The 26688-nt window shown below is 40.8% G+C and overlaps 1 protein-coding gene across 38 annotated transcripts in view; it reads right to left on the bottom strand.

Moving 5' to 3' along the window:
- Positions 1-22891, bottom strand: part of afdna (afadin, adherens junction formation factor a) — a 121742-nt gene extending 98851 nt beyond the window's left edge. For 13 of the 38 annotated variants that reach the window (XM_077221266.1, XM_077221281.1, XM_077221289.1 and 10 more), the window contains exon 1: positions 22515-22854. In XM_077221266.1, coding sequence (XP_077077381.1) covers positions 22515-22616 — 102 coding nt within the window. In that variant the 5' untranslated portion in view covers positions 22617-22854. Of the gene's footprint in view, positions 1-22514 lie in introns of all 38 variants that reach the window. The other 25 variants (XM_077221270.1, XM_077221296.1, XM_077221291.1 and 22 more) reach the window with 7 other exon arrangements.
- Positions 22892-26688: the final 3797 nt, after the last annotated feature.

Genomic DNA, 26688 nt, shown 5'->3' with positions numbered 1-26688 from the left:
CTGTAAATCATAAACGAATAGTAGTGCAGACATCCTTAAAGGTATTGTAGGTAGAAATCCCCCAAAATACTTTTTTCCAAATTTTTTCAAACTGTCTTTATTTATCAATCCATAATTAAAATGTAAGTACTCTGGAAAAGAAATGAAATAAAAATCGAGTGTCTGTAGTTCTCTCAGGACTGTAATAAACACAGCTCATTATTCCATTCGGGACGAAAGAAATGATTGGCTGGTGCGACTGTCACTCTCCCTCGCTACCATGGATACCACCTGTGCTGATACAGGAGCAGCCCACACGCGCGCACACGTTTGAAGAGGCACGGAAGCTAGTAACAATTATGGCAGAGAAAGAACAGTCAGGATTCTCAGTACCTGCATATAGAGGCAGCGAAGTCAAACAAGTTAAAAAAGGAAGACAGTATTTGAAAAGGCTATGAACAAAAAGTCTTTGGATAAATAAAGAAATCATATGAGAGTCAGTATCGGCGTGGCTTTCCAGCGGTGGCGACAACTGACGATCTCATTCTCAAGGGGCTGAAAAGTGTCTCCATGATGGCTTTATTTCGGCTGGACACGTAATCTTGCTGTTTTCATTTTGATGGCATTTATTTTTTCATGAAGCATGTCTCACTAGCACACGTAGCTACCTAATATAGCTACCTAACGTTACGTAGCATAACTAACGTTACACTGGCTTAGCTATGACGGTGTAACTTTGGTGTCGACTGGTATAACGTTACTGTTAGTGAGCCAGGGTTGAGACGATAAATAAGCAATAGGCCTATCTGCAGTTGAAAGCTGTTTTGTTTAATTTCGCCAAATCTAACTTTAGGTTAAAAAGTTTAGGGGATCTATTTTTATACCTAGCTTTACCCTCTGCCTAAACTTTGTTCCTATGTTCACCGTGAACTCTTCCTGCTCCTTTTCTTCACGTTTGGTTTGTTGTTATATGCTCTACATATGTTTACATATGTCTTTATGTTGTATCTGTATGTGCTATACAATATATGTTGTGTGTGTGTGTGTTATATTATCTTGTGTCTGCAATGCAGTTGTGAGAAGGTGTTTGAGTGTGTTACTCAGTTTATCTGTAAACAATCTTATGTTATGAATCTTACAAATTCACCTTCATCACAGTGTAACTGATAGTAACGGCAAACGTGTATCAGTGAAGCTATTTTTAGCTTTGCCTTATATTGAGTTTGATTCCGTTACGAGCTAGTAAAATATTTTAAACTTTACCAGTATCGATATGCGAGCTGGATAGTGAGTACTAACAGCCATGTTAATTGTTTATATTCATACTGATAAAGTTAGTTATTTTATTACTTGTGATTCTGACATGATGTCACTACATCTGGTAAAGCTGGTAAATGCGTCCGACTCTTCCAGCTGAGCGAACGGCCGGGATATCGCGCGTTCATTTGTTTTGGGGGCGTGGCTTTAGAAGGGGCCGAGAAGGGAGGGGGCGGGAGTTAATGGAATAATGAGCTGTGTTTATCGCAGTCCTGAGAGGACTACAGACACTCGATTTTTATAATTTCTTTTCCAGAGTACTTACATTTTAATTATGCATTGATATATAAAGACAGTTTAAACAAATTTGGACAAAATGTATTTTTGTGGATTTCTACCTACAATACCTTTAAATTCATCTGAACTTTTTGAACCAATTTTGAATGAGACCGTTAAACCAATTTAGACACGATAAGATTCTCAATCTATTTAAGGGTCTTATCTTCAAGTGGTGCTGATCTCAGCTCTGAAGAAATTCCAGCACAACCAAAAGATCTTCGCTTATCATTCAGAGATTAGCATAACATCTGCCACCTCTCGCCGAGAGCGCCGCTATCATGACTCGCTATCACTGAACTGAGACCGTCTGTGAACTACACTAACCAGAAGTTCTCTCTGTAACAGCATGGATTGTGTGGCCTAAAGCAGAGATCAGTCTATCAGACTTTTCCAACGACGCCTCTCAACAGAACTGGATTTACAGGTCTCCAAAATCAAAACATCAAAATCCGCATAATACATGACGACAACGTCTAGTCCTACTTCACGAGGTTCATCTGAGGTGGATGTGGTTAACAAACCTAGACAGCTGGTGTGGTCCATTTGATGGGCCGCAGTGGTTTTTTAAAGAACACAAACACATACGTGGTTCTTCTAGCAGGGAAAGCACTGCCCATCATCCTTCAACATCCTGACAAATGAAGCTCAGCTCTGCCAGATACTCACTAGAGGAAAAGCCAGCCCATTTGCTGAGAGACCATTAACCAACAGCAGCTTGTAGTGCCATTAGCTCAGTGTGCGTTGTTAAACAGAGAGACATCCTCGCCCAGGTCATAAGACAGGATCCACAGCTGTGCTGGACCAACCCTGAGATGATTTAGCAAAAAGAGCAAAAGACAGGCAACAGGTTTCAGCCGATCACTTGAGACGTCAGCATTACGATCATCAGATATTATTAGACATCCAACATATTATTAGACATCCAACATATTATTAGACATCCGACATCCAAATTTTTTAAAAGGAAGGCACACCAAGGCTGCATTTATTTGACCAAGAATACAGTAACAACAGTAATATTGTGATATACTGTTACAATTTAATATAACTGTCATACTTTATATATAAAATGACATTTATCCTTATGATGCAAAGCTGAATTTTCTCAATTAAATGCATCCATGACAAATAAAAGTATTCATTTCTTTCGACAAAAAAGAAATCTTACTGACCCTAGACTTTTGAATAGTACAGTACATCTACATTAAAAGAATCAAGCTGCAACGTGTTCTTTCCTTTCTTTTAATTCTTCCTCATCTTGACTTGTTTTGAATACGTCCTGCCTTAATTTTGGGGAAATGAAGGTCTGCTCTTTATTATGTATTGTAAAAACCAGCTCAGATCTTATGATCTGAAGAAAAATCCAAACATGTTTAAGCCGGAGCCGAGCTTGCGGGACCATACGTGTTCACTGAGGTGATCAAAATACAGACAATTTACAGGCTATCAGTGTTTGTGTTCCTGTCACGGCATCAGCAGACAGACACAGACCTACACCTCGCTCTCTTTGCACCGTGTTTTTAAAATCAAGGTTTCAAAGTGTGAATTTCAAAAGGCACAAAGGAGACTTTGATCTCAGTCACTACAAAGTACAAGGAGACGAAAAAAACGTTCACCAAATCATAGTGGCGTGTCTTGGAAATTTTTCATTCAGTGCTTTAATAGCTTGTGCTTTTTCAAAGACAACCTCTTAAAGACAACATAAAATGACATCTGCAGCACATCTGGCGCCCGTGTGGCACATTTCCAAAGGAAAATTAATATCCACGGAAAAATAACATTTTACCCCATTTGATAGGATCAGCAAATGTACACTCCCATTTTTCAGGAAGGATGATTAAATTGATCACAAGTGAAAATAAATCCATTTATAATGTTACAAAAGATTTCTATTTTAAATAAACACTGTTCTTTTGAACTTTATATTCGTTGAAGAATCATAAAAAAAAAAAAATTTCTCCCGCTATAAATGCACTGATACAAATAGGAATAAACCATCTAAAAAGCGTTGAATAATCAAACTACTACAACTAAATGTGATATGGTGATTTAGATAATGTTTCGAATGAATGCCTTCTGATATTTACACTTGTCTTTATAACAATATGCACAGATGAATCATGTGCAAATAAGGACATTAAATAAACAAAATAAGGTTTATTTCATGTTGATTTTTAAGAAAAAAGAGTCGAGTTCCTTTTCCAGACAACCACCAATCCGGATCCTGGGCTCAGGGGATCTCACAGTCATGTCGTGTAGTTACTCAGAAGGCCCAACACTACTTAAAGTCGTCATGAAACGGAAGTTGCGATTGTCTTTTTTTCCTTATTGTGATGTGTATCCGAGTGAAACGGCTTCTGAAATTAGAAAAAAATTTAGGGCGGGGCTTGATTTTATCCTTCGGGAATTTATTGGATCGTTGGAGGTTGGGCGTTGCTAACAAAATGGAGGCAGATTTGAATGCCAGTTTACAGTCAGTAAGCCGGACTCACCACCGTTACCCTCCCATGAAGCATTTTTTATTGAGGAACCCGACGATGAGAACGAGGACGAGCAGCCAAATTTTCCGGAAGGAATCAGCCCATATTTATATGAGCCTCCCGCGAACCAAGATGAGGCGAATGATAGTCACGTTAACCCTCGAGAACATCTCGACGTGTATGAATGGTAGGCTAACTCTTCTTTTCTAAATCTAGTAATAGCCACACCCTCTAGTAATAGCCACACCCCCTAGTAATAGCCACGCCCTCTAGTAATAGCCACGCCCTCTAGTAATAGCCACGCCCTCTAGTAATAGCCACGCCCTCTAGTAATAGCCACGCCCTCTAGTAATAGCCACACCCTGTAGTAATAGCCACGCCCTCTAGCAATAGCCACGCCCTCTAGCAATAGCCACGCCCTCTAGCAATAGCCACGCCCTCTAGCAATAGCCACGCCCTGTAGTAATAGCCACACCCCCTAGTAATAGCCACGCCCTCTAGCAATTGCCACACCCTCTAGTAATAGCCACAACCCCTAGTAATAGCCACAACCCCTAGTAATAGCCACGCCCTCTAGTAATATCCCCGCCCTCTAGTAATAGCCACGCCCTCTAGTAATAGCCACGCCCTCTAGTAATAGCCACGCCCTCTAGCAATAGCCACGCCTTCTAATAATAACCACGCCCTCTAGCAATAGCCACAGCCTCTAGCAATAGCCACAGCCTCTAGCAATAGCCACGCCCTCTAGTAATAGCCATGCCCTCTAGCAATAGCCATGCCCTCTAGCAATAGCCACGCCCTCTAGCAATAGCCACGCCCTCTAGTAATAGCCACGCCCTGTAGTAATAGATTTTGACCGGAAGAGAAGAGAAGTCGTTTCGAGGGGGAGGGAAGGGTAACGTATTTGATTAAAGATTATAAGGGTACATGAAATTAAAAAAAATAATGAAGTGCACAGATAAATCATTTATAATAAACACTACAATATTACATATAAAATACGAATGGTAAAATTTGATTTCATGACGACTTAAAAGGTGCCGTAGGTGATTCTCTGCAGAAAATTTTTTGTTATCCTGATAGCAATCACACTAAGTGGTCTAAATGTATTTTTATAAATGTCGTCTGTGGAAGGTGTAGGACCATAAAATGTTCGTTCAATCGTTGCGTTCGGTCTGAACGGTCCTATAGCACGTGTTCACTGTCGGATCAATATGTTCACGCAGACGTAAGTCATCAGCGCGTTCACATACGCTGTGCCGACAGCAACCAACTAACTTTTCTTCTGAACCGACAACAAGTGGCTCTGGCAAAGGATCTACGATCTATTTATCTTCATCGGAGCCGAGCATAATCTCATTGACGAAACCCTGTAATGCAAGATATATTATTGCACACCGACAACAAGTTTTGCTAGCTAAACAAACCGAAAACTTGCTGCATCTAATTCTGTTTTTAAGAACCTATTCACGTTTGTAGGGTTACTAACTGTCCTAAAGTGTCCTCACCGGTGAATGACACATGATGTATTGCAGTAACGCTGTCTCCGGTCTTCTTGACTGCTTTCAGGAGGCGTGGCTTTGGACAGCGATTTGCAAGGAGGGTGGGACGTACGCTTTTACTGCTATCAGGCTAAAGTTAGCATTTTCCGAGATGTCCTACAGCACCTTTAACCTGGCATGGTGTCTCTAGAGTAAAAACAACAATTGTGAAGCCGATGACAGTGTTTCCGATAAAGGGCCTACTCCACATCAGTATCAGTAATTAATTCCAGATGCTAGTTGTCATCTCTTGTGTATTCCTGGCCTTCGTCACACACTCCCATCGCGGAGCGCTCAGGAGGAGCAGAACAGCTGAGTGTTCCGGAGACTCTTAAATATTTAAAGACTCTTAGTAAATATTTGCTGAGGATGATCAATGCATGACTACAGACAACTGTGTACAATTATGTCAGAAACTTCCTGCAAGTACATTTACACTTAAGAGAAACCAAACCTATTAATAACCCATGAATCAAAACAGAACACAATTTTTTGAACATTAAACATAAGCATGAATTTGCCATTCAATAACCCTTAGTGTTTACTCTTTCATTTTCAGTCTGCATTGGTGAAGGAGTTAGCGGATATGAAAAAGAGCGGGTAGGAGTAATTTATTACCTCAACAACTGCAATGTCACAAATCAAGCTGGGCAAATACTCAACTGCGATGACAGGTGCGTTAATAAATGAGCGGACCAAGGTTAGGCCACGGCATTACACAGAAGCGGTGTAACCGGAGCGATCACGAGGGTGCCGCTCCATTTACCGTCTCCTGAGCTGGAGTAATTTACCTCAGTCCTGAAACCTTCCCACAAGGCCACTGTGCCTGATGAGAACTGCCCCTTCAGCTCACACGGGCAGTAAATTGAGAGGAGGAATAGTCCCGGGCAGTTAAATAAAATCCAGTTGTTAAGTAGCAGAAGATTTAAATGCTCCACCGATCACAGAGTGGGAGAGATTGTTTTCCCTTGACACTTGCAATTCAGCCGTGAGTCATGGGAAGTTACGAGGATCTCTCCTATAAAACCCTTCATCATGGACACACACACCGTGTCATTACAGCTGAAAAAACATAAACCTGTGGTGCGACAGGACAAGGGATAATCAGACAAGAAAATGACACACTCCAGAATACAGTCAACGTGATGTCATGTAAACGCAGTCATAAAACACGGTGTAGCCGTCCAGACGGTTCTAACCTTTCATGGAAAGGTCACATACACACATCTTAAACATCTCTTATAAAAATATCATCAACTGCAAATAAACAACATGTCATCATATGAACAACTGGTCAGTAATCATGCTAATTAAAGGTTCACTTTAAATACACAAAACTCTTTGTTTTGAGACAGACATCACTTAAAGTAATGAAACCTTACAGTTCAGTGAGTGAATCTGATTCAGTGAAGGATTCACCAGACTGATATAAACCAGTTTAGGAGTATTTTTGAAGATTCATTAAAAGGGTCATGTGACACTGAAGACTGTAATGATTAATGATGCAGCAAATTACATTTTATAATATATTCAAATAGGAGATACTTATTTTAAACCGTCATACTCCATCATATTACTGTGTTTTACTGTATTTTTAATCAAATAAATTAATGCTTGGTGTGCAATAATGACTTATTTCAAAAACATTAACAAAATTTTATTAATCCTAAACTCATTTTGTTTCACAGAAGAAAAAGAGTTCCACTTCACTATTTCTTTAGCATTTATGATGAGGGATTTCGAGAACACAAATATTTTTTGCATTTTGGAAAACCTATGGGACATGTGCAAACTCATAGGTTTGACAGATCCAAAACAGTGTGTGTGTGTGTGTGTGTGTGTGTGTGTGTGTGTGTGTGTGTGTGTGTGTAAACAATAGTATCAGGTTCAACTAGTGACAAACACACACACACACACACACACACACACACCAAGGCCTCTAAATTATGCAACAGCACACAGTCCTATTACATCTACCTCGAGTAGACTTGAACGGTAGGGAAAATGTTTTTGCTTACTCGTCCAATTATGCCTGATAAATTCACAATTCATCAGGAAACGATTATTGTTCAGACTGCATCCATATTTACCTTTCGAAGGCTTGCTTAGGCAAAGTTAACACTCGGTGTGTGACTAAACAGAGCAACTTTGCAAATAGGTGAAACTCTAGCCTCGTTTAAACTTTCATTACGGCCACACTGGGGCGATGAGCTGCTCCTACATTCAACGCATGCAATGACTGAAGAGGGGAATTCAAGCCACACAACGAGGGTGTGCCTGTCATTCACTTTAAATAGTTTATAAACAAACAACTCTGTTCATAAATGCATCTCAGAAACCGACCATTTTCAACACCTCCTTCCCTGCTGGTCTGTGGACGCCAGTTTGCAGCCGGACTGCTCGCTCCATATGGAAGTGATTTTTTCAAGCAGGATTTCCCCCAAGGTTCACGCCAAGCACTACACCACTACACCACTCACCACTACACCACTCACCACTACACCACTCACCACTACACCACTACACCACTCACCACTACACCACTACACCACTCACCACTCACCACTACACCACTACACCACTACTACACCACTCACCACTCACCACTACACCACTACACCACTCACCACTACACCACTACACCACTACACCACTCACCACTCACCACTCACCACTACACCACTCACCACTACACCACTACACCACTCACCACTACACCACTACACCACTACACCACTCACCACTACACCACTACACCACTACACCACTCACCACTCACCACTCACCACTCACCACTACACCACTACACCACTCACCAGAACCAGAACCAGATAGCATACAGTGGACCATCAGACGCAGATCCATCTGAGAGCTGTCCGCATCCCCACACCGAGGGCGTCCCGCAAACCTCGTCCGTCCTTCATCCGCAGCCCGACACGATGCTCACGTCATGTTTGTAACATCCATATGTGATTTCAAATTGGGCAGAGCAGGTTTGATAAACAGAAACAGATGAAGTGAAGACATCTGTGCAGGGAGGAGCTGCGAAAGACGCTCTCTGGGGTCAGAAATCAATAACTCTAGTTCAATAACCATCTGAGGGGCGGTTCTTGGAAACGGACCCCTGCAGAGGTCATGTCCCACACAGGCATTGTCTCCTTGTGTAATGTTATTGCTCTCGGTGGGTGATGTCCCCCAGCTCGGGCCCTGGCGGGGTGGAGAGCCACAACGGAAAGGCCCGGACGACTGCCAAAGAAAGCACTTGCTCCGCTCAGGTATGGCTGTTACAATGCAGATCTGCTTTTTCAGGCTGGATTTAACATTCAAAAAATGTTAATGGACTAAAACACAAGCTAACACTGTTTATTGGCCTCATGGTGGTCTGCATGGACTAAACGCAGGAAATGAAGGCAGAACTGATTAAAAGGATTGTCGTCCTCATTATAAACTAGCCAATAATAGGCTGTACATCACAGCTTGCCAACAGCACAATTTGCTACTTGCTATTGCCAGTCGATTGTAGATGGTATTGGAAGTACCTTTGGAGAGAAGTACTTTTTAAAAGTGTAGGCTGTACTTTAAAAACTTGCCTAACACACTAAAACAATTACACTGAACAAACTAAAAGCCACAAAACGATTTTCATTTCACAGAGTTCTTTGAATGAAAAATAAACTATGCTCTTTAGTCAGACATTTAGACCTCCAAAAGACTTCAAATGTTATGATCAAAATCACATTTCGTTAGGATATGGGGAACAATCTAAGTGATTTTTCTATAAAAATTGTGAAAGCTTCAGGTCTGCTGTTCTTGTCTGTAGGGTTGCAAAATTTGGTCCAAAATTTTGTTATTATATCAACATGGCAATACAATAATAATAATAATTCTTATTATGTAAATGCAATAATTACAATGCTAATATTTCATTCTCATTACAAGTTTGGGAAGCTGGTCGGTGCATGTTGCATTCCCATACACACACTATAAGCACATGGAGAGATGAGCTCATGTGGAGCAGCATTTACACACACTGAAATCATGAGCTGCTCGAGTGTATTACACATTATTTTGATTAATCTTCCAGCCCTACATATAGTTATCACTGAAAACTCAGACAAAAAAACAAAAGTTAGAGCTTTTTTTTCTCAGCGAGATCCTAAATGCATTTAAGAGCCAAACGACTAGATCCGGGAAGCAGAACTTCCTCTCTGAGGCCTGTGGTTCTTCACGCTAGTCGGGACCGTCAGTCATGAGGCATTTCCTGGGCTGTGATTTAGCGGACCGCTTTCAGACAGCGAGTAGCTGACAGGGCCGTCCCCGTTCTCCGTCCCATGAGGCCTTTCTGCAGTAGTTGAACTCTCATTCCGGTGTTATCTTAAGGCCAGCACACACACTCACAGGATGGCTGTGCTTATCTCCTCTGTCCAACACAAACAGAGAGCTGACGCTGTGGTCATTTTCCCTCAGCAGCCGCGCTCGGCCCCATAATTCAGCAGAGCTTACGAGCACTGAGTTCTAAGCACATTTTTTTTGACCCATATGCTTTTTAGACTGAATCACTAAATCTTTTTCAGCACAAGTGAAATGGATTTAAATACAATAATACTTCTTAGCCAAAAGCATCCTTAATGAAAGACAAAATACTGAATAACGTAAAAATTCTTGCATGCACAAAACTTTCAAAACTCTAGTGTTTAGTTTTATTATTGCTAGTACATACACCCATCCGCTGCTGAACGAGGTCATATATCAGCCATCAGAATTGCACAACAGTGGCCATTTTTAGTGCAACACGCATTACAACAACAGTGATATCAGCCGGTAAGATACAGTCTGATTGTGCTCTGAGAAACCACATTTCGCACTCAAAAGCACTGAAGTAATAATGCAGTCACTGTGCCGTACCATGACCCTCTCAACGAGCTGTGATGATGTCATAGCCACACATTCCTCAGTCCAACTAAATGTAAAGCTCTATTGTGAAGTGAGGACAGGAACACTATACCTCACAGTTTCCAGGATAATCTACGATCGGGGAGCGTGGATGACCCAACACAATGGGTAGTGAATGCACAGCATATTTCCAGCAACTGAGATTGTTTAGACTTAATGAGTTTGAACTAGGGCTGAAACTTGGTTAATTTACCAATAAATAATAACTAAATCTATGTATGAACTTGTACCTAATGATACTATTCATGACAAAAGATAAGGTTTATGCATTGTAGGCCTAGTTAGGAAAGCCGTTTACTATGGCTGCGTTCAGTCACTTTACAGACGCAATTTAAGGCTTAAATCCAAAAATTGTAAATTGCTTAAATTAAAAAGTGTAAATCCAGAAATATTTTGTTCATTCAGGAAATTAAAGTAGCTGATTGAATATGTGGGAGATCACAAGCTGCTAATGTGTGATGCTGTACTTGTTCCGGTGAGGAGACGTACAAGCGGAGATCGTGAGGCGCGGTCAAATATATTTTGAGCACTGTTATGTATTGTTCATCTAAAGCATCACTGAAACATTTAAAAAAAATTATTATCTAAATTAAAACTTAAGTTATGATCTCTCATTTACTCTTACTGTTATATTTTTAATTATTCGATGACATTAAACTAGGCCTATTAGGCGTTATGAGTTATTCATTGCTAGTTTTTCAATTTAAAAAAATGTTTTCATTTTAATAACTTTAAGTGAAAATGTTTTGTAGTCAGTGTGTGTGTGTGTGTGTGTGTGTGTGTGTGTGTGTGTGTGTGTGTGTGTGTGTGTGTGTGTGTGTGTGTGTGTGTGTGTGTGTGTGTGTGGCGGGGGGCAGATTTTTTGAAAGCCAAAAAAGTTTGAGAAGCACTGGATTATGTCAATGCCCCATTCCAGCCCTAGTTCGACCACACAGAAAACAAGACTGGCCCTGTTGGTCACTGAAAGAGATGAAAGTGTGGAACATTCCAGAACAATGAAAATGGGTCAATGTGTGCCTCAAACATGGCGTTTTCACTTCTTAGTTTTCCTTAATTATGAGAGAAAAAGGCTTACTCCCATCAACCTTATTCCCTTATTTGACATTACGGCTAATCCCACCTACATTCAATTTTACTTTAATTATATTTGGATTCAATTTTAATCCAATCTGCATAAAAATATCTCAATCAAGGACATGGCAGCACAGTGAGCACACAATATTATAAAATCATATATTGCAGGGAACTACACTAACATTTTCCACTGGTGGCACTTGCGCTACTAACTTTTTCAGTTACTAGCGCAAAACATGATTTGGTCGCACAAATTATTTATATAGTAAGCCGCTCTGGATAATAATGACCAATAGTGAAACTGTATTGCATACAGATGTGCTTTTTATTTTACTCTCCATCTTTTAAAACACATGCCTTCTTGTTTTCTTTAAAAATGGTTGGGATAGATTTACTGCAATAGAAAATACAGTAGCCTACACAATAAAGTGCTAAATTAATTTCTTTTGGATTTCACCATGCTATGGTTGGCACAGATGGGCAGACTTCTGAACTCTTAAGGAAAAGTAAAATAAATATAATATGTCATTGTGAAGCTTCAATGATTCGTGTTTGAATTGTTTTGACGCAGTTACAAATTTGGACAGTCCTGCAATTGAAGGCCCACAGAATTTACAGTAGGGCTGCACGATATTGGTAAAAAAAATGACATTGCGATATTTGATTTTTCTGCGATATATATTGCGATATAAAAACAATTTCACCAGATGACTTGAATAGCTCTACTTGGAAAGAATGAATCATTCTAGAATGACTCTTGAGTTCAGTGTTGGACAGATCAGTTGTTATTTTAACCATTCATTAAAGTGAATCGGATCAAAGGAGTCAGTTCGCGAATCGGACGTGTCATTAACGGACAACGGCACACGTTGTGTGATTATCCAGGCAGTTTAGGACATCGCACAAGATTTGTCTCAACACAGAAAACATTTCATCACCAGATAGATTTTGTTTATTGAAAGAGTGGTTTATGCCATCTGAATGTGTGGAAAGCTTTTCAGAGAAGATGAGGCAACGTTATTTTAGCACAATTCACAACCAGTGGTAGTTCAGAAAAAAAAAAACTTCGGTCTTCCGACCTTTTACCATCGTGTATTCTCAAAGATATTCAGTCAACTCAATTCATTATTATGAGCGAGGGAGGGAGAGAGAGCGCGCGCGCGACTGGGGCTTTCACTCTCTCTGCTCGTTCTCTCAGTTAAACAAGCGCGAATCCGCGAAGCCAACTTGATGTGTTGAATGCTCAGAGCGCGTTATAAAACGTATTCTTAAAATACACATGTCTGTTTTAATAAATGCTCATAGTAAATCATAGCATATTGCCTAAAACATTAGGTAGGTACAAAATTAATCAAACGGTGATACATTTGCGACCCATTAAAAATTAGGGTCGCAATGGCATTTCAAAAGGTTGCATATGCGACCATTTTGGTCGCAGTGTAGTTCCCTGTATTGAGATATGGCTTACAGTGGCAACAGCACCTATTTATTGTTATTTTTTATATAACATTTTAAAGATATATTTATAATATTAAATTATAGGCCCTACATGGTTTTACCATTTGATACATAACTGTACCATGGCACAATCACAGTACTTTTCTGTAACGCTTGGTAGTAAAAACCAACGTAGGAAACAAGAACAGGCCTCATGAGCGGTCAAGAGAAGTTGGACAGGGCGTTCCTGCTCGCCACTGAAAGAGTTTCACGCTCATGGCAGGACTCATGCGTAGAGGAACAACAAAAGATGCATTCCAAAATCTGCAACACGCCACAAAATATTTGGCTAAGCTTTGAGGAACATTTGCACTTACACAGACTTCGGGAGGGTGTGATGGGTCAGATTTCTCAACGCTAAGCATTCAAAACAATACCATCAGAGATTTACTCTACAATTATATATTGTAAAAAGTATATTCATGCCTAAATTTAGGAAATTCATTCAACAAGTCTGGGGAATGTAAAAAGAGAATTAACTGAAATAAAAGTGTCTGTCATTGGTTGTAAATTGATGAGAAAGCATGTTGGAAAGAACAGCACAAACAAACAAGTCAACAGCTCTGAAAAGCTGTCTGATCCTGTGAGGTCACCTGTGTGTGACTACACACACACACACACACACACACTAGTGGTGCAACGGATCATCATTGATCCGTGACCCGTTCGGATCAATATCTTCGGTTCGGCACACGCGTGATCCGCGGATTGATTTATGAAAAAAAAAAAAAGTTGTGCGCATATTCAATCCACACACAGCGTGATCATGGCGAACGGAGGAGCTGGAACGCCCCGCGTCATTTAAATCCCCTGTATGGGAGCATGTTGGCTTCCCTGTCAAATATAATGATGAAGGAAAGAGGTTAGTGGATAAAACCCGTGACGGTGTGTAGGCACTGTGGCAGCATGGCCACGCATTTGAAGCGACATCGCCCCGATGTTTCACTCACAGGAGTGAAAACGAAGGCTGCTCAACAACCGCTTATCACCGCGGCATTTAAGCAGCCCCTTGTTGCACAATCAGAGCGGGCTAAAGCCATCACAAACGGCGTTCGCGCAGCACTACCCCTCGCTCGACCCTCTCTCTCTCGCGCGCACTCTCTCTCCCTCATATGAGGTGCCATCTACGGCTTAAATCAAACTTCATTCACGCACATATATATGAAACACTTGCATACACCTATACTAAGTAGTCAAACATGCATGTATACTGCTGAAAGCTCAAACAAATACATATGAAATGCACAGACACACCTAAAGTCGCTCACTCACGTACACGCAAACTTTACACACACGAGATGCGCGCACACGCAAACTCTCCACGCACATAATCATGAGAGACGCGCATACACACAAACTCGCGCACACACAAACTCTCCACGCACAAACTCAATGAGACGCGAGCACACACACAAACTCTCCGCGAACATACTCATGAGACTCGAGCACACACACTAGCGCACATACTCATATGAGACGCATGCTCACACAGTACATGATGCATATGATTCTCAGTGTGAACATAAGTCACACATTGGTAAGTGCATTTTTTGTTAACAGAGAATGAGAGTCCATTGCTTTTATTGTTTTTGGTTTTGTTCATTTATTGCGGATATTTAAAATGTTTTCAGTGTTAAATAGTCTATAGAAATAAGTTTATTGATCTTTGAAAAGGTATACCTGCATTATTATGCCATTATCATTATTTTAGATGAAAATGGTCTCAGAACGACAATATTATCGTTTATTATCAATATTATCGTTTATCGCAATAATTTCTTGGACAATTTATCGTCCAGCAAAATTTGTTATCGTGAAAGGCCTAGCTATCAGTGTGTTTATAGGTGCAGACATGAGGCAATTTTTTTTTTTTTTTTTGCTGATCCGAAAAATGATCCGATCCGTGACTCTGATCCGGGAAACGATCCGAACCGTGAGTTTTTTGATCCGTTGCACCCCTAACACACACACAAGGCTACCGGGTCTGCGCACAATGGGTGTTTGTTGGAGGGAACGATGGCCAATCAGCTCAGCCCTGGAGCGGCCACTGACTGACCATCGGCCTCCTGGGAGATTAATAGAGGCTGACAGGCCAAGGCTAGGGCTGGGATCAGACCTCCCGCTCACGGGACGTCCATCCAGTCTAACGACAGCCATTCAGCACTGTGACAATGAGGCGTTTGTGTGCACAAACCACAGAACCACCTCACAAAAATAACAGGATCAAAGTCACTGGGTGGATGAAGGAAATCGAGGTGCCTTGATCTTATACTATGATAGGTGATGGATTACATGCATCAAATACTATAAAAACAACATCCTGCTTCTGAATTCCTACGTGTAGTCCATTTTATATCCAAAAAGATATGCAAGGCAGCACTAATTCATGTTTTTGACATGATTTTAAAAAAAGGCCTTTGTGAAATTAACTAATACATTTTCCGTCCACCTATTTGTATGTGAATTTTGGGAAATCGCATAAAAAAAGCACTGGGTGAAAACACCAAAATGTGCATAAAATCCCATAAAATGCGCATGCCCATGAAAATACCTTTGCGCTCAAATGAGGCGGATCATTTTGGACAGAAACACACGTACCGAATAGAGAAGTCACAAGAATGTGATTAGATAACTGGACTAACCAGCGGATCAATTTCACTGCACAGCATCCCAGATGTTGGATTGATCATTCTGTAATATCTGAGCCAAACTCGGTCATCAAAATGGTTGGTTATAATGATCTCCCATAAGTGTCTCACACGACTGCGTTCCCAGAGACCAGACGTCCGCTTCTGAACTCAAGATAACATCACAGTGTTTATTGCGTTTCATCAACACACTCTGAAACACAAGTCATTTATGATGTACGAATAAAGAGCCACAATGGCTTCCCCGATTTCAGCAACTTTCCTTTTTATTACTGATATTTTATGCTAATTTCCCAGGAAGTGATGATTTTATTCTCTTGGACACATAGGATGGCATTCGCTAATGTCTTATGCAATATCCCAACTTTGCTAACTTTTGCACTTTTGTTAAAAACACATTTAAAAAAAATAATATTAAAAAAAGGTAAGCCTAGATAAAAAAGCCCTTCATACTGTAGGTAAAAACAAATTCCTTTTTGCTATATTTTTGCATTATATTCTTATAATGTAAACATTTCCATTAAGAAAAGCAAAGCAGTTAAATTTCGTTGATTATCATTACATTTTGAAAACATAGGATACATGTACAGTATTCATCATTTTGATCTACAAACTAAATTTATGTTGAACACCACATTCAAATTAACCATAACTGAAACATTCTAAAGTCAATGCAAGTAGTATGTTTTTATATAAACAGTAACTTTAATCTGATTACTGAAAAACTAAAGATTACTCATTTCTAAATCAATTATCAAACTATCTGCAGCCCTACTTCGTAAAGTTAACACCAATTCTGATCCTCTGTTGACAACCTCTCACGCTGAACTTGCACAACCGAGCCGATTAGCTGTTTTCCAAGCTCTCCCGCAGGAGTGTGTGTGCGCGTGTGTGTGTGTGTGTGTGTGTGTGGAATGCAGTCGTCGTACGAGGAGTGGAATACAATGATTCGGATAGCGACCGCACCCTCGGCACCACGTGAGGACACTTGTTATGATTCAACACACAGCCTTCGCACAGGAGCTCAAGCAACGGCTGAAGAGAAACACACCAGCCGAAACCTGAACCCGTCACAGAACATACAATCATTTCGGAAAAATATGTCAAATTCGGAATAATAAATGAATGCCAAATTAATTCATAACGGATCAGAACTAGGAAATTGCTGAAAATGGGATATTTTAACAACCTCATGAAATAGCTTTTAGTATCGTGTCTGTTAGATTTGAGCCTATATACTAGTGAAATCCTAAATTGACAAAAAAACAAGTATTTATTGTCTTCTAGCAAAATAGACCAAAAATATTTAAACACATTTTAACGCTTTACATCCTTTCCCATTCATCAATTGTCTGCAAAGATTGTAACGGTTCAAGTTGTCAAATGTGATGTAATTTAAACTGAATGCTATTGGCCATTTTAATCAAAAACATCTCACCCTTTCCTGTTTTAACAGGAAATACGCCAACACAGGGGAAAAATCAGCTCTAACCATTATATGGGAGTTTTTGTGATAAGAGACAGGCTAGTTCCAAGGCAAAAATAAGAGACAGATAAAGCACAGACATTCTTGATGATGTACCCAAAAGTGCATTATAATCCCCTCAGATCAGGGAACCATGGATTAGGATTTTTAAATTACTGCTGAGGGAAACCTCGTGAGTTTTATACCTACACAATTACAGCGCAGACCGCAGTGCATTTCTCACAAAAAAGGAAATACAGGCTCAGATTGTGCACATTTAAAGGCATGAAAATCACCATGGAGATGATTTCCCTGAGAGCCACACACTGTTGAGGTGACAAAGACTCTTCATTTCTAATACATTTTCATATCCACCCGAAAGTTGCATCTTTTAGCTTGCGCACCACACTGAACACAAGGACTTGAGTCTCTGATGCCCTGAGAAATCAGAATTAAAGTTCATTTAATGCAGTATGTGATTATAATCCACCAGTAAGCAGCACTGTGTCCTAATGCAGAGCTTGTTCTGCAAAGAGCTCACATCTAATGTTCTCTAACATTACTGAGTGTAAAATTAGACAAGATGAAGTTTTGCACACAAGAACATTATTTCCCTACAAACGCTACATAGCCACTGCCTCCACTAACAGTTATTGATCAGCAATTGTGCATCATAAACACATTATGCAAACATGCAGAGAGACTTAAAAACATGATATCAGATCTAAAGCTCTAGATAAAGGCAACAAGTGTAAATGGTTGCCAAAATAGCACAATTATATATTTGATGCATTCAGTTAGATGCTTCAACCATGAGGAAGAGAGCGAGTCTGCATACGCAAATATTTTCCCACGTCCACCAGTGACACTGAACTATCACGTCCTGCTGGGAACAATCAGGTTAAGATACCGTGGGAAAACCTGATCTGATTACTCTTTCACATCACCTTTACCCTGAGCTACACATTATTATATGCTGAAGAATATGCTGACTGTGTCACAATCTTTAAAGGTATACCCTCAGGGACACTTATCCATTTGTGATGCACAAACACTAGAGATTGAGGAATTTTGATTTGTTTTATGCTTAATTGTCCAATAAACAACTTGCAGAACTGGAATGTAATCATTTCTGCTTTTGGATCAACTAAAATCTAAATCATTCATCATTAGCTTCTGAACAGCCTGCTTTACTTGACTAATACTGTACATTAGGGCTGTCACAGTACAAAAAAGCGTTTAAATGTATCCACTTTGGAGAGCGTTTTCAAAAAGCTTTATTTTCTTTAATAAAAACACTGTCAGTGTGGTCGGATGGCCAAAACGGAGAGAAAAAGAAGTGGACAAGGCCTAATAAGGCTCTCAATCTCTAAAGCACAAGCTTACTGAACTCTGCAAGCTCGCAAAAACTCCCGTTATACAAAAAAAGGTGTCTTAATTGTACAATGAATCTCTTATTTACATAATGTTTTCTAGGGGGTAATCTGTAGGCACCTCACGATTCGCTTCAGACGGCTGCGATGCGATGCTAAAACAATCATCGACGCATCTTTTTTGTGTGTGACTACTTGGTACTTTTAAATGATGAGTGATGACCCAGAAATAATTTACTTACAATACTTCCTGTATTCATTTTATTAATAAAACAAATGGAAGTGATTTGGCAAGTCAACTGTAAGGTTACATTTGTCAGTATGTCCCAACAGAACCAACAGGAAAAGAGACGTGTGCCTGTATTAGCAGCAAACTGTAGTAAAATAATACAAACTTCGCCATATTCTGAATCTCTAGCATTTAATAATAGACTTCTGATGTGCAATGAGCAATATAATCCTTCAGACAAAATAACATAATCATTGTGCTGTAGCAAAATCACAAACAACTTTCATTCAAAAATATAAATGATGTACCAGCAGCTCTCATACAGAAATAATACTTGTGTACTTACGCATATTCTGAATAATTAGCAACATACAAAGCCGCACTTATACACAACTAAATAATAAAGAGTTATGACTGGAAATTTTTGCTATATACCACAATCAAAAACAGCTTATACAAAAAAAAGTGAATGAACATCTGCAGAGCACAGTCAAAATCTCTTTTTGTGGCATTGCACCGACACACACTGTAGTGCAGTAAACCTATAACGTATGTATAACAGATCGGTTTACAGCATATTGATGTGAAAACTAACTAAACTAAAGCATGAATAAACGCCATCAATGCGTCTCTGTTATGTGCATATGTGCACGCCACTGTCCGGGCACTTGCTTCTGCGTTCCGTCAATATTACGTTATTAGAGAAAGAAAAAAGAATTTAGAAAATCGATTTTTGACATTTGTGAATCGATTCAGAATCGTCCGCATCTAAGAATCGACTTTTTCCCCCACTACTAATGTTTACACATTGAAGTCGGTCGCGGGATTAGCAGATGAGCGTTTCCTGCGCGCCGCACCGGTTTCAGAAACATAAAAGGATGAGCGATGACAGTAAAGGAAGAGAGAGGACCAGGCCTGGACTATTTAAAGATGTGTTTTGTTTAAGTGGGTCTCTTTTACTTTAGTTTTTGTTTATTTTTCCCTCCTCCTTTTTCCCTGATCCTTTAACTTAGTTACAGTCTTTTGTATTTTGTTGTTGTTCCATCTCTTTAGTTTCATTTTTTACTGTGAAACAACAGCCTGCCACCTTCTGGAACAACTGATTAGTGCTAAACAAATTCATTGCGCTAAATACGCGCAGCTACAAAACTCGGGCAGAGCGTCTGAGAAAGGCGCATTACAAATAAAATGTATTATTAGTGACGAAAATTAAGTATTCTGGAATCTAAAGCCAGAGACATTTCCTTTGCTAGATAATCATTTCCATAATCTTTTTTTTTTTGTGTGCGTTTTTGTTTTTTGCCTTTTCAGCCATGGAAAGGGCATCCAACACTTGTCAAAACGGTTGTCTCACACACACACAGAGCCAATCTTATCCAGTGTGAGACACATGGGATTGGCTTTAGCAGGGTGGGGGGAACAGTGCAACTGTTTCTGGTGGACATGACACATGCAAATACGGGAAATGATGATGTTGTTCATCCATTCTCTTAAAAACACTGCGCTGATGGGTGGAAGGCTTGGTTTTTGTATTTCTGAATCAAATTGTTTCATTAAACCATTCAGTTGCCTTATTACAAACAATTACCTTATGCATCTTATCTTAAAGCTCAAATAATCTTATGAAAGATTGTGAAAAATGTCATATTTTCTCGTAACTTTTTAATTATCATATTAAAAACAGAGGGAGCTACAGGAAGTAAGCAGACTTCATAAACACTATCCACACATATTCAAACATGAAAAGTTGTAACAGGAAGATGCCACATGCAAAACCATCCCTACTACAATCCCAGAAAACCAAGATGATAAATTATGCATGTAATAAATGACTAAGCTAGTTAAACACACTTGCTTATTTATTAAATGTATAACAAGGCACTTTTTAAGTCTGCCCAAAACTTCCAAATTTGAACTGTAAACACACCGCAATCCCAAATGACTGTGATGTTAAAACTGACGATAAAAGAACAGCCGAGTTCATCCGAGCACAACTACACAAGATAGAGGCACAAAACAAACCCTTACATGAATCCAAATGCAGCCCAGATGCATGTAAACTTGGACAAATACATGTTAGCATTTCAAAATGCATATTTTCATGATTGCATCTATGAGCAAAAGGGGTGATGTTTAGAGAGATAATCAGAATCTCTCCATTTTAAGTCTGGTCTACTGAGTTACGACATCTCCAAAAATATACAGTAGCACCAGCAGAACCCTTCAATTATACAGTCCCACTGCACATTCTACTGTAAACAACAGTGTTTCACAGGTAAAGTAACCAACTTATCAGTTTAGTGTTTATATAAATGACTCCTATCAAGTGAGAAATGCAAAGCATTTTAAACTTAACAGCCACAGCCCAAAAGAAAAAGATAAATGATTTGCAATCTAATGACTACAATAGAAAATCTCGATAGTAGATCTGCACATTGGTTATTTGAAAAAATAATAAGTACGGTTGTAAAACAATAATAATATTAGGCGATCTATTTACTATCAACGTGCAAGTGAATAAAATGTGCCAATAGAATCGGGCTTGCAAATCGGCTGTCACCATTGGTTGGAGGACTAGACGATTACGTCATCATTGGCTCTTCAACACTCCCGCTGATCTGAGGAGTTTGTGCTTGTAGGATATCTGTTATGCACTGTCCACTTCTTCCTAATCACCCTCTAAAGACCACAACAAGCCTAATCTAGGCTTTTATTATGTCACATCAGCAGGTGCTTCGGGGGCTCAATATCACGTATGCATGACGTATTAAGGGCCAAAGAATATTGTCAGAGCCTATGGGGGTTTCCAGTAAATCAGCAGGAGACCCCCGACCTGATGCTTTACCCCCAACCCCCTTCATTCAGAGCATTCATGCACTGCCCGCCTAAAAACACTAATTCCCGACCAAAAGGGCTTGCAATCCAATGCATCTGCCGGTGCCAAATTACATGCATATCCTCAAGAAAACCAATGCTTGTTAAACACCCCTTGATCGCGCGATTGTTTGCATCGAAAACACGCTGATCTAATATTTAAGCAAAAATAGGCATGCGTTCTCATGCATCAGAATGACAACATGCATGACATTCAATGACGCTTGCGTTTTAAATATCTGAAAACATGAACCCATGGTTGTGCATTTATTTGCACGGTGTAACGTTATTTCAAGTTACATCATTTAAATCTAGTTTCTGACCGATATATTGGCCACGGACATCCTAAAAACGCGTATATTACATTAACGTACCACCTACAACCTCATGCAACATCATCATCCCGCACTATTATGCAGCTGGCCTGATCTAATCTGACAGTTTTGCCAGCAGCTCTGCTACAAACTGCAAGCACCGATTTTTTCCTGTAAAGGCCAATGCTGAACAGCAACAGGGACCCAGCTAAAAGTGCTCGCATCTCATTCATAACAAAATATTTTGGTTTACTTCACCTTTATAGTACACGAAAATATATACACAAAAATGCACTCAAAAATACACGAAACAAGTCATAATAAATGTAGTCGTTCCAGAGCCACTAAGACATTTGAAAAACAGATAATTTATGACAGACCAAGCGCACGTTTCTTCACTATAACAATCTCGCGTGCTGGGGGAATGAACCTCGCGGCACGGACGGCAGGAGCTCGTGCGGCCTGTGCTCGTCGCGGCTCCGGGGACTCACCTCAGTCGGTTGGCTGATCTCGAACAGGTCGAGCCGGTTGGCGTTCCAGTGGTTGATGATGTCGGCGAGTTTCCGCCGCTCCTCCTCTCGGCTCCCCGACATTCTCAAATCCCGACTAATTCTAGTCAAGCCGGACAGAGAAAGAATCTGCCTTTCCCCTCGTCGATTCGGTTTTATCCACTCAAACTGGCTTCTAATCCGACGACCTGAAATAAAAGTAAATCTGTTACACCCAGAATATGGGCTTTCAAACGCGGTTTCTGTGGTGAGTATCGCTCTTTCCCGCAGTCGCCGGTTAATGCACCTCAGCTCTATCGTCAACCGCTTCTACTGTTTCCGCGTTCCCTGCTCTCGTTCCGTTTGTCTTATCGCGCTCCGTGCGCGCTCCCTATGGCACGGCAAAGTAGTGGGACTGACTGGAGCTGCGCGCGCGCGCCCCCTATACTCCGCACAAAATCCATGAAGGACGCTTACGGATACGCGCATAGCAACAAATAATGAAAGAAACATCTCGTGCCAGGCACTGACTGCTCTCTTCATTCAAAATACTTTATTGTGTTCGCGGATGTCGTTTGATTAAATTGTATAGCCCTGTTTAAGATTTTCCGACGTGATAAAATAAAACTATTGATAGATAGATAGATAGATAGATAGATAGATAGATAGATAGATAGATAGATAGATAGAGAGAGAGAGAGAGAGAGAGGAGTGAGAGAGAGAGAGAGAGAGAGAGAGAGAGGAGTGAGAGAGAGAGAGAGAGAGAGAGAGAGAGAGGAGTGAGAGAGAGAGAGAGAGAGAGAGAGAGAGAGAGAGAGAGTGAGAGAGAGAGAGAGAGAGTGGAGAGAGAGAGAGAGAGAGAGAGAGTGAGAGAGCGAGAGAGAGAGAGAGAGAGTGAGAGAGAGAGAGAGAGAGAGAGTGAGAGAGAGTGAGAGAGCGAGAGAGAGAGAGAGAGAGAGTGAGAGAGAGAGAGAGAGAGGAGTGAGAGAGAGAGAGAGAGAGAGAGAGAGGAGTGAGAGAGAGAGAGAGGGGAGTGAGAGAGAGAGAGAGTGAGAGAGAGAGAGAGAGTGAGTCTTGTCCCGGTCTGACCCTCGAGGACAGAGAAATCAAAAGCCTCCTGTACGCTGATGATCTTCTGCTGCTGTCTCCTCATGAAGAGGGTCTGCACCAAAGCCTCTCGCTTCTGGACCAGTACAGCAGCGACTGGGCCTTACCCATCAACATGGACAAGTCCAAAATCATGATCTTTCAGAAAAAACCTCGCCTTACTGACAAAAAATACAAATTTACACTGGGGGGAACAATTCTTAATCATGTCACCTGCTATAATTATTTGGGTCTGACAATCTCAGCTTCTGGAAAATTTGACACGGCAATAAAAGATCTGACTGATAAAGCACGTAGAGCTTATTACAGTATAAGAAAACCCCTGTTCAAATTTAACCCACCCATTAAACTGTGGCTGAAAATCTTTGACAGCATCATCAAACCCATCCTTCTTTACGGCTGTGAAATCTGGGGCTCAAAATTTAAATTAAATTACGAATCCTGGGACAAAACCCCCGCTGAAATTTTCCACCTTGAGTTCTGCAAGAACATCCTGGGAACTCACAGAAACGCTCCAAGTCTGGGTTGCCGGGCAGAATTAGGCAGATTCCCTCTCCTATCCGAAATCCAGAAGAGAGCCGTAAAGTTCTGGTTTCATCTATCAGATGCGCAGACAGAGAGCTACCATCACTGCGCTCTCAGATACAGGGCAGGACACACAGAGAGTGACCCCATGCGATATTTAGTGGAAAAACACCAACTCAATTCATCAATTCAACTTAGACACTCAAAAGTAAAAGAAATAGGGAAAATAACCAAAGAAGAATACATACACGATTGGCAGATAAAGGTCACACAATTAAATAAATTACAATATTTCCACAAAATAAAGTCCGATTATAAATTGGCACCATACCTGACTGATATCAGTAACTATGGTCAGAGAAAGCTCCTGACAAAGTATCGCATTAGTGACCACAGTCTGTGTGTGGAGACGGGCCGACACAAGCAGAGCTGGAGAGAGAGAGAGCTCAGACTGTGTTCACACTGCACTGATGGAGTCGTAGAGGACGAGCTGCACTTCCTCACCGGGTGCAGCAAGTATAAAAACATCAGAGACGCTTATTTTACACAAATAGCACAGATTATACCTCAATTCCAACAAGAGAGCCTCATAAACAAACTGTCTTATATTTTGGGAGAGAAAGAAGAGTGTATTCAGCTGGCAGCGCAGTATGTGTCTTCCTGCCATCATATGAGGGAGAAGGGCTGAACCCTCTTTCCCATTAAACTGCTCTCTGTACTTATTTTTGTTATTGTATATATTTTTGTTATTTTATTTTATTGTGATATATTTATGCATAATATTGAAATGTTTTATTGTTATTATTTTTTATTTTTTATTGTTCACTTTTAATGTATCTACATATATGTTTATATATTACTATTGCTTTGGCAATATTGTGCTATTTTACACAGTCATGCCAATAAAGCCCAATTGAATTGAATTGAATTGAGTGAGAGAGAGAGAGAGAGAGAGAGGGAGAGAGAGAGAGAGAGAGAGGAGTGAGAGAGAGAGAGAGAGAGAGAGAGAGAGAGAGAGAGAGAGAGAGAGGAGTGAGAGAGAGAGAGAGAGAGAGAGAGAGAGGAGTGAGAGAGAGAGAGAGAGAGAGGAGAGAGAGAGAGAGAGTGAGAGGAGAGAGAGAGGAGAGAGAGAGAGGAGTGAGAGGGAGAGAGAGAGAGAGAGAGAGGAGAGAGAGAGAGAGAGGAGTGAGAGAGAGAGAGAGAGAGAGAGAGAGAGAGAGAGAGGAGTGAGAGAGAGAGAGAGAGAGAGAGAGAGTGAGAGAGCGAGAGAGAGAGAGAGAGAGTGAGAGAGAGAGAGAGAGAGAGAGTGAGAGAGAGTGAGAGAGCGAGAGAGAGAGAGAGAGAGAGTGAGAGAGAGAGAGAGAGAGGAGTGAGAGAGAGAGAGAGAGAGAGAGAGAGGAGTGAGAGAGAGAGAGAGGGGAGTGAGAGAGAGAGAGAGTGAGAGAGAGAGAGAGAGTGAGAGAGAGAGAGAGAGAGAGAGGAGAGAGAGAGAGAGAGAGAGGAGTGAGAGAGAGAGAGAGAGAGAGAGAGAGAGAGAGAGAGAGAGAGAGGAGAGAGAGGAGAGAGAGAGAGAGAGAGAGAGAGGAGTGAGAGAGAGAGAGAGAGAGAGGAGAGAGAGAGAGAGAGAGTGAGAGGGAGAGAGAGAGAGAGAGAGAGAGTGAGAGGGAGAGAGAGAGAGAGAGAGAGAGAGAGAGAGAGGAGTGAGAGAGAGAGAGAGAGAGAGAGAGAGAGAGAGAGAGAGGAGTGAGAGAGAGAGAGAGAGAGAGAGAGAGAGAGAGAGAGAGGAGTGAGAGGGAGAGAGAGGAGAGAGAGAGAGAGAGAGAGAGAGAGTGAGAGAGAGAGAGAGGAGAGAGAGAGAGAGAGAGGAGTGAGAGAGAGGAAGGAGAGGAGAGAGAGAGTGAGAGAGAGAGAGAGAGGAGAGAGAGAGAGAGAGAGAGAGGAGAGAGAGAGAGAGAGAGAGAGAGGAGAGAGAGAGAGAGAGAGAGAGAGGAGAGAGAGAGAGAGAGAGAGAGAGGAGAGAGAGAGAGAGAGAGAGAGAGAGAGAGAGAGAGAGAGAGAGAGAGAGTGAGAGAGAGAGAGAGAGAGAGAGAGGAGTGAGAGAGAGAGAGAGAGAGTGAGAGAGAGAGAGAGAGAGAGAGAGAGAGAGAGAGAGAGAGAGAGAGAGAGAGAGAGAGAGAGAGAGAGAGAGAGAGAGAGAGAGAGAGAGAGAGAGAGAGAGAGAGAGAGAGAGAAGAGATTTGCTGGCCACAAAGCTGCTCAGTCAAACATCATCATTATAGAGTTATAGAGTTGACATGACCAGCTGTGCACATCTGCAAAGCAATCAGCTCAATGAAGCGGATGATCCACCATATAAAACTAACTCAATATGAGCCGGTTACATTAGAGCCCTGTTCCTTTGTGCACCCAAAAACTACTAATTTCAATACTGTAATTCTGAAGTTTGCAAAGACTTTTTTAGATTAGTGGTGCTTTTGGTTTCTCAAAGCCCTTGGTCATCATAAGTATTAATCATTATGTAACTCGTCCTGAACCATTTGTACTA

The sequence above is a fragment of the Siphateles boraxobius genome, unplaced genomic scaffold (assembly GCF_051911475.1).
Source record: "Siphateles boraxobius isolate OS27281-9 unplaced genomic scaffold, OSU_SipBor_1 80, whole genome shotgun sequence".
Classification (NCBI taxonomy): domain Eukaryota; kingdom Metazoa; phylum Chordata; class Actinopteri; order Cypriniformes; family Leuciscidae; genus Siphateles; species Siphateles boraxobius.
Note: the sequence above shows the minus strand (reverse complement) of the source record. Positions and strands in the feature narration are given on the sequence as shown.